This window comes from Aristolochia californica, unplaced genomic scaffold (assembly GCF_029961685.1).
Source record: "Aristolochia californica isolate CCGP_79_NKW_82.1479 unplaced genomic scaffold, dmAriCali1.0.hap1 SCAF_5, whole genome shotgun sequence".
In the NCBI taxonomy this organism is placed as follows: domain Eukaryota; kingdom Viridiplantae; phylum Streptophyta; class Magnoliopsida; order Piperales; family Aristolochiaceae; genus Aristolochia; species Aristolochia californica.
The window spans coordinates 43672293-43682152 of NW_027182214.1; the positions used below are offsets into that span (position 1 = coordinate 43672293).

The 9860-nt window shown below is 39.3% G+C and overlaps 1 protein-coding gene across 1 annotated transcript; it reads right to left on the reverse strand.

Moving 5' to 3' along the window:
* Nucleotides 1–585: 585 nt before the first annotated feature.
* On the reverse strand, nt 586–1341 carry LOC137965403 (fatty acid desaturase 4, chloroplastic-like). Its single transcript, XM_068811694.1, has one exon. The coding sequence runs from the start codon at nt 1339–1341 to the stop codon at nt 586–588; it is 756 nt and encodes a 251-aa protein (XP_068667795.1).
* Between the last annotated feature and the right edge of the window lie 8519 nt (nt 1342–9860).

Below are 9860 nucleotides of genomic sequence, written 5' to 3' on the forward strand. Positions count from 1 at the left end.
AGAATTGGTTGAATAATTAAGAAAATAGACTTACAGATATTTCTTTGGATATATATCTCCCTATAAAGTCTCATTTTTATGGCATAAGCCAGCTCAAAAGTTGAAGTTTTTTGTTGCTGATTGAACCTCTCTTATAATCTGACATTTGTTGCTTCAAATATCAATTTTTCTTTGTAGAAAACTTTGATTGCCAAAATTCATTTTTTGTTGAAAAGTAGACTCAAATATCTAAACTGCTATAGATAATAGATCATAAAAGGATTATATTATCTTTGTGAGTTGACCGAGTCAACTCACCAAACCTGTTTTGATACTATGTTAAATTTATGGAAAAGAGAAAAAATTTATTGACTTGTTATAATTTTAGTACATGAACCCCTATTTGTAATAGAGGAAAGTAGTAGAGTTCAATAATAGAAGTTTTAAGATAATAAAATAAGCCAACATAAATAGAAGACTAATATAACTTTTAAACTGAGACTCTTTTGTGAGACTCCATCATATTAGTTTTGGCTCTCTGTGAGACTTCTTATTGTGAGAGCCACGTAAGAGCCTTCCATATCTCTCTTCAACATTAAGTCGAGTCTAAGCATGATTTGGAGATATCGCCAATGAAGACGTTTCGGAGTCCTTGATCCAAGAACGAGGCCGAGCACCAAAGAGAGAGAAGAGAATCATCTCCATCCCCCTGAACACTCGGAAGTTGTCCAAGAATTCGTTGGATAGACCACTGATAGTACAGTAGCTGCCTTCATGGGGTGGGCGGTGGTGCTTAGCATGCTTCCGAGGGGAGAGCAAAAGACCCATCTCCTGCAATACAATCACTAGAGGGGGGACGCGGCTCTTCGGACGATGCGCCCATTCGTGGAACTGTGCACTGAAGGTTGTAAACCCACCGTACACTCCAAGGAATGAATGCAGAACGGGGTTGTTTATGAGGAAGTGGAGAGGAAGGAGGAGGAAGGCAACACCTCGGGCAATCTTGTATGTGCCACTAACGGCTTCGTAGTAAGTGATGGACGACGGCCACCTGTGATGACCTTGGAAAGTGTTGATATAGGAGCCGTAAACGAGAGTCTCCGGTCCGCCATAGTTGTCGATGGCCCAGTGGTAGACACCGGAGGTAAGGTCCGCCACGAGGTAGCCCATGAAGGCAGCAAACGAGGACTGGAGCCATAAGCCGGACGAGATCGATCCCGTGATAGACTTCGCCAGAGATATGGCAACGGAAATGCAACCTGTTACAAGCCATACACGGTGAACCGGAGTTAATCTGAACTCTGCAACGTCGTGGACTGGCGTCCAGTGCAGATGGCTGAAATGTGTATGGTCGGACGTCATGCGGAAGATGTCGGATTCTGCTTGGAACAGAGGGAGTTTGAGCTCAGTATTTAAGGCAGTGTCTGGATTGTGACCTGCTTTTCTCTCTTCAATTGGATATCATTTCAGTGGCGTGAGGAAATTAGAAGAAATTCAATTCGATGTCAAGTCGCCATTAACCTCCCACGTTTTTCAGTCTAGTAGCACATGATTTGGTGAAACTTTAATTATTGTTTTGCTATTAATGATCGTTTTTTTTTTGTCTTCATATTATTGATTTATTTATCTTTTTTTTTTATCTTAATGGGGAAAAAAATAAAAAATTATTTGAGAATTAAAAAATAATTAAATATCCTTCTACTAGTGAAATTTTAAAATTGCTGATCGAAAAAAAAAATAGTGAATCATGGGTCGACATCTATGCCGATAAAATTGGAAAATTAGCAAAGAGAGAAGACATCTATCAATGGATTGGAGATTCCGTGAAAGAGTTTTTAAACAAATATGCAATTCTCCCCTTGAACAAGAAAAAACACATGTGGAATAGGAAGTCCGGAGTTTATGAAAAATATGTGCATTTATGAAATGATTTGTGAAGTAAAATGCACCCCCAAACTTGTACAATAAATGGAACCATAAATGGAATCAAGCATCCTAAAATTACTAAAGCCCTCGTTTCCCGAAGCAGTATCACTTGCCTGTCATATGCCAACCCCTCAGTCCACATCCCCCCCCCCCCCTAAGCCCATCCCTCCTCTCCAATGAATCTACCTGGGATTTCGACCCCCCTTTTTAGTCCCCTCCCCCCCTTTTATATTCACTCTCCTACTATCCTCTGCCCCACCCCCCTTCGTATTAGCCTCCCCCACTCGGACACCATGGAAACCTCAACCCCCAAAACAATCACCCCTCCCCTGCGCACCTATACTGGAAAACAAAATGCCAACACCCCTTACCGGTATACCTATTCCAGGAAAAAAAAGGGAAAAATAAAGCCAAAAAAGCACCCCCGCACCTTCCGGAAAAAACACTGAAAAAGATAAAAGTCAAAGACACTACCCCCCCCCCCCCCCCCCTTCGAGCCCCGCTAAGCCCAATCCTCCTCTCCAATGAATCCACCTGGGATTTCAAACCCCCTTTTTAGTCCCCTCTCCCCTTTTATATTCACTCTCCCACTATCCTCTGCCCCACCCCCCTTCGTATTATCCTCCCCCACTCGAACACCATGGAAACCTCAACCCCCAAAACAATCACCCCTCCCCTGCGCACCAATACTGGAAAACAAAATGCCAACACCCCTTACCGGTATACCTATTCCAGGAAAAAATAAAGGGAAAAATAAAGCCAAAAACAGCACCCCCGCACCTTCCGGAAAAAAACACTGAAAAAGATAAAGTCAAAGACACTACCCCCCAGTCCTTCTATTGGAATTTCCCCCTGATTGGTACGATCTCCCCCCTGCACTCCCCTCTGGAATCCCCCCAATTTGGTCCGACCTTCCCCCAACTATAACCTCTGAATCTACCCCAACCACGACCTTCACTCCCAATCCGCGGGATGAGCTCCTCCTGTTTCTGCTGGAATAGGAACAAGACTTTCCACGGGAGGAATTTTCAAAAATGACGGAGCTCGCCAACATCTTCTGTGCGGGCTACCTTGAAGCTGGCACTGTGGCGCAGAATATCAACACCCACTGGTCTCCATGATCGTTCTATCATGGAATGTTAGAGGACTCGGCTCTTTGGCCAAGCGAGCCCTCATCAGAGCGGCGCTTTTTTATGTTAAACCAAAAATTGATATTCTTCTTGAAACTAAGATGCATTCTTTTGATTACTCAATTGTTTGTAATTTATGGTATGACACCAACCCAGCATGGGCATATGTGGATGTAATTGGCCATTCCGGTGGCATAATTGTCATCTGGGATCCAATTGCTTTTGATGTTATTTTCGTCGTTCTGGGACAATACTCAATCGGTCTCCAGCTCCTGGATCACAACCTCGGTACTTCTTGGGCGCTGGCCAGCATCTATAGGCCAACTCGTTACCGTGATCGAGCATCTTTCTGGGAGGAAATCTTTCAGCTTGTCCAATTATGGGACCTCCCTTGCCTCCTTGGAGGAGACTTCAATGCGACTCTACTTTGCTTTGACAAAAGTCCTCCTGCCTCCCGAACCTCTTCAACCATGAGAGTTTTTTTTTATTTTATCAATAGTCTTACTCTATCCGAGGTTCCTCTCTCAGGGAAAAAATTCACCTGGACAAATTGTCAGAATCCCCCTATTTTGTCTAAATTGGACAGATTTTTTGTCAATAGAGAATGGAACCTCCTCTTCCCCAACGCCTCTGGCCAAGTCCTAAACAAAATAGGATCTGACCATTGGCCTATCCAACTCAACACTCGGCCAGTTACGTGGGAAAGATCTCCCTTTTGGTTTGAGAACGCCTGGTTATTAACCGAGGCTTTCATCCCTTCTTTGAAAACGTGGTGGCTCAAGTTGGAAAATCATCCGAATTCAGGCTAGGCCCTCCCTCGGAAACTCAAAGCTCTCAAGACAAAGATCAGACTGTGGGATAAAAATCACCGAGTTTCAGTTGCTTCCCAGAAAGATTCGATTCACCGCCGCATTTTTGAGATGGATCTACTGGAGGAACAGAGGTTAATCTCTCCTACTGATTTACTGGTTAGAAAATAATTTAAATTTAGAATATCTTACGTTTCTTCGTTCTGAATCTGTCCGTTGGAAATAACGTTCAAGATTTCGTTGGATGGCTGAGGGTGATGGGAATACAAAGTTTTTCCATTTCATCGCCTCGGCCAGGAGGAGGACTAACCGTATCACTGCTCTCTATAACGGAAACCAAATGGTTACGGATAATGCCTCCATATCTAACCTTTTGGTGAAGTACTTCGCAGAGCTATATTCAGAAGTCTGTTTTAGAAGACCAAAACTCCATCAGCTCGACTTCGAACGCATTTCAGCTGAAGACAGTGCTGATCTTGAAAAACCATTTTCCTTAGAAGAAATTGAACGGGCTGTCCTTGACCTCCTAAAGATAAAGCCACCGGACTAGATGGCTTTAATGGTGAGTTTTATCACTGTTTTTGGGACCTGTTAAAAAATGATGTTTGTGCCCTTGTTCACAATTTTCTTCAAGTGGGAATAACTCACTCTGAAATCGGCGCATCTTTTATTGCACTTATTCCTAAAAAAACTAATTCGGAGTTACCCAAAGATTTTCGCCCTATTAGGCTCACTTCCAGTTCATATAAAATTATTGGGCGTTTATTGGCTAATTGGCTGAAAGCAGTCCTTTACAAGGTAATTAATCCTTGTCAAAGTGTTTTTATCCGAGACAGAAACATCCTAGACTCTTCTCTAACTGCTCATGAACTCCTTGATTCTTTCAAAAAATCTTCCCTTCCAGGGTTTGTTCTGAAAATTGATTTTGAGAAAGTTTTTGATCTGGTTGATTGGAAACTGGTGGACTATCTTTTTAACCGTATGGGTTTTGGCACAAGATGGAAATTCTGGATGAGGAGTTGTATTTCATCTCCTTCTTATTCTGTCTCGGTAAATGGGAAACCTCGAGGTTATTTCAAAGTTATAGGGGGATAAGACAAGGCGACCCCCTATCTCCATTTATTTTTACTCTCGTTGGAGAATACCTTACCTCTATGATCCGGTTTGCAAAACGTTCGGATTGGCTAAGTCCTGTTTTTTTTTATCCAAACCAAGACGTTCCCATTCTACAGTATACTGATGACTCTATCTTTTTTAGAGAAGGGTCCATGAGACAAATCAAACACATGAAAGCAATTTTGAACATCTTTGAATTGACCTCTGGTCAAAAGATAAGCTACGAAAAAACATCAATTTTTGGATTTAATATTGAATCCTCTATTCTCAACTCAATGGCGAACTATCTGGGTTGTAAGGTAGCGTCCGTTCCGAGCACATATCTGGGCTTACCTTTGACTCCGCTCTTGCCTACGAAAAACTCCTGGTTTCCGATTGTTGAGCGGCTTGAGAAGCGTCTGGCTTCTTGGAAAGGGAAATTTTTATCCAAAGCTAGTAAGTTGGTTCTTATCAAATCTTGCCTTCATGGTATCCCATCTTATTTTTTATCTTTGTACCATTGTCCAGCATCTATTCGGGATAAAATTGAATTTTTGAAAAGAAGATTCCTATGGGATGGGCCAAATGGGAAAAAAAATTTAGTCTTATAAAATGGGAAGATGTTTGTAAACCACTTGTAATGGGGGACCTCGGGATTCGGGACATGGCTACCACAAACAAGGCTCTGCTCTTAAAGTGGATTTGGAAGTTCAACATGCAACCCAATCTTCTATGGCACCGAATGGTTGCAATAAAATCCGGAACAGACAATGGCTAGTGGACGAACGGGGGAAGATTTTACAAGTTATCCCCTATTTGGAAGAAAATTGTCAAACTCTTACCTACCTTCAAATTTGTCGTCAAATGCTACATTGGGAGCGGTACATATACTATATTCTGGATGGATTGGTGGATAGGGTCAAGTTGTTTAAAGGAAAGTCATCAACGTTTATATCAACTGTCAAGATCTTGTAGCACAATGGTCTCTGACCATTGGCAGTCTTCGGGCGGTTGGAATCTACATCTCAGGCGAACATTGAATGACTTTGAAGTTGTTGAAGCCACTTGCCTGGTCAACTTGCTCTCTGATGTGACTTTAAAGAGCTATACCGATACACTCATCTGGACGCCGAACAAACAAGGTATGTTCTTTACAACTTCTGTGTACCATCATATGATTTCGTATCTGCCTCCTCTCATAGAACATCCTGTTGCCTTTGCATGGTCGCTCCCGATTCCTCCTCGAGTTAAGTTCTTCATCTGGACGGTATGTCGTATGAAAATCTTAACTTCTGACGTTGTGCAAAGAAGTGGCACTAATATTCCTAATCTAGAATGCCCATTTTGCAACACATCCCCTGAAACAGTAGATCACACGCTTCTACATTGCGAATATGCTCATAAGATTTGGACCGAATTAACGGACAAAATCGGATTATTATATTGCCCATCGCAAGATTTACATAACACTATCTTAACTTTGGTTAGCTCACATCTTCCAAAATTGGGGAAATTTTTTATCTTTTGCTGTGTTGGGCACATTGCGTGGAATTTATGGAAAGAAAGAAACAATCGTAAATTCAATCAAAAAGCTCTCCCTCGGAATATTCTTTGTGAGCAAATCATTGATCAAGTTAGCTCTTGGGTTCTCCTTTGCAAAGAATTTTGTAAGTTAAAAGCAACAAACATGCGTGAAAATTGGCTAAATGTTGCAGGTATGTCTTTTCCATCGAAGGCCCCTGTAATGGTTGAATGGTCTAAACCTCCTCTTGAACATTTTAAACTAAATTTTGATGGAAGTGTTCTCGGGTGTCCGGGGCCAGCTGGGTTGGCAGAGTAATTCATGATGATCAAGCGAATCTTCTCTTCGCATACGCGGGTCCAATTGGAGTATTTGACTCTACTTGCGAGGAATTGCATGACCTCCTTGGCATCATTGGGAGCTTTTTGATGAAATTTGTAAGTTAATTTCTGTTTTACAATGCACTTGGAAACATGTTCCAAGATATGCTAATCACTTAGCCGATGCTCAAGCGAAAAAAGGCATTACCCTCCAACATCTTGTTGTGGAGGAAATGTCTTTTTAGCTTCAAGGTATGTAATTTTTTCTTCAGTAATATATTCACAGCTCTTCTCAACAAAAAAAAAAAAGCATCCTAAAATGAGGTTTCAAGGACTTTATATAATAAATTAATTTACTTTATTTTTTTATTAATCTAAACAAGTTAAAATTTATCCTAATTTATTAATATAATAATTAAATAAAATAATCTTATAAATTTTAAATATACCAAAGAAATTTTATATAATAAAATACCCTCTTTTAATTATATAAATTATTGTTTTTTAATATTATAATTGATTACTAATTTAAGAGTGAGAATTTAGATATTATAAAATTAAAATTTTGATCAATTATTTGGATATTACAGAATTAATTATTTTTTAATCATTCTATTTTATATATTTAATTAAATAAATAATATTAATTTAATTTAAATTTAAAATTATTCATTAATTTAGAACAAGTTAAAATCGATCCCAATTCAGTCAAATAAAACTATATTATAAAATTTAAATCTATCAATGTAATTTATATAATAAAATACTCTCTTTTTATTTAAATAAATTTGATTTTAATATTATATTTAATTACTATTTTAAGTGTGAAAATTTAGATATTGCGAAAGTAAAATTTTGAATAAGCATTTGGATATTATAAAGTAAACATTTGTTTATTTTTTTAATATTTAATTATATAAATAATCTTATTTTATTTTAAAATAATTATTAATTTAGACAAGTGAAAATCTTTCTTAACTTACTAATAGAAAATTTAAATATAAATTATCTTATAAATTTTAAATCTATTAGAGTATTTTATTAATACCCCCTTTTTTCTTCTTAGATATATTTATATTTTTATTAAAATATTGATTATTTTTAATATTTAAAATTATGTTATCTTACTTAAATATTTTTTCTTCCGGTGCACTAACCTTTCTAAGTAATCATAATTCCCAGGTCTTCGGTACCATAGGTTGGCCGAGGAAAGAAATCGCGAGAGTGTCGGCAGGTGAACTATTCCCATCTTGGGCGAGACAGTGAGATGGAGAAGCAGGTGAAGAAGACGGTATTGATGGTGGGTTTCCTCCTCTTTTTTTCTCTGTCGGGTGTAGGAGCATGGACGGGTGAAATCAACGGAAAAGTCGTCTGCGATGTTTGTGGGGATGCTGCGATAGGTCCTGAAGATCATGCGTTGGAAGGTAATCTGGTCAATTTTTTACTGACCTGTTCATGTTTCCAGGGTTTCATCACTTGCTTGTGCTTTTCGTTTATTATCATGCTTCATTTGGTTTGCTCCCAAAATATATAACTCTCTATTAATCCAGAAAATTAATCAAGTCCTTGTTTGATTTCTCATTTCGACTACGGTGGAGGATAATTTACTGTTGAAATGCTGCTTGGCATCTTACTTTCTGTTGCCTTAATTTTTGTTTCTTAGAATTATTTATGGCAATGTTTGTTCATTGTCGCATCAAGATTAGGTCTTGAAGGCGACCAAAGATATTCTACGTTTTCATTTTGATAGCCTCTGTTTCTTTTTTTCTATCTTTGATCACAGAGCCCCTTGAAATAGTGATTCACGAGTTAATCTAACGGAACATTAACCCATTTCGTTTGGGAATGACCATGATTCGCATCAACTTTTTGATTTTGGTTAGGTCTTGGTGCATGATGGTTTTTAGGGTGCCTTCTCTGAGTACAAATTCATGGTTGCTTTCACCCTGACACCCATTAGCAGCCAGTTGTAAACAAATGCCAGGGATCTACTTGGTTGCCTTCAGGAAGAATCTCTGAGTACAAATTCATGTTTGCTTTCACCCTGACACCCATGAGCAACCAAGTGTAAACAAATGCCAGGGATCTACTTGGGTTGCCTTCAGGAAGAATCTCTGAGTACAAATTCATGGTTGCTTTCACCCTGACACCCATGAGCAACCAGTTGTAAACAAAGGCCAGGGATCTACTTGATTGCCTTCTTATTTCTGCTTTTTCGCACATGATTTTGTTAGATGTCTAACCATGCACAGTGACATAAATCTCTCACCTGAGCTGCACCAAGTAAATCTGCAAAATCCTACTCAACTGATGAAGGAGGTTACTCCCTTATGAAATACAGTGAGAATCGGAGACAGAGATAATCAGCGATAAAATATTTTTTCTAACCTAGCCTATAAAAGCAAAGCCTCACTGTCTTCTTTCCCATGAGTCACCGTTATGGCAACATCCTGGAGCCTGATGTCTGAACCATCACCAAATGGAACTCACCTATATTAGCCAGTATTTAGTGGTGAATAATTTGTACAAGTGAGAACCGCCATTACTGATGAGCTGAGACAAAGATTAAACTGCAAAACATGACTACCATTTTGTCCTTATCTGATGTCACTTACCTCATTGAGGCTGTTCTAGAGAAACTGAGATTTTCACAGGCAGTTCAATTTGAAATTTGGTTGACAGAGGGATATGATAATCAAAATCCAGACATAATTGCAATCGTATGAAGGAACCGGTTTCGGCTAAGGCATTCTTCTGTTATTAATGGTCATTCATTTTTGCCTTTCTGATCCCAATAGCACCTGTTGTAGTCAGACTCGTATTTGCTTATCCTATGCAGGTGCTGAAGTAGCTATTCTCTGCTTAACGAAATCTGGGGAGGTCGTCAATTATCAGGCTTTCACAAACTCAAAGGGGATGTACACAGTCGCCGAAACTATGCCAGAGAGTAACCGGTGGGACGCATGTTTGGCAAGGTCAATCAGCAGCTTTCACGAACACTGTACTCGACTGAGTGGCTCCAACTCAGGAATCAAGTTCAGTTATAATCATCCATCGGGATTTTCTCATACTGTTAGGC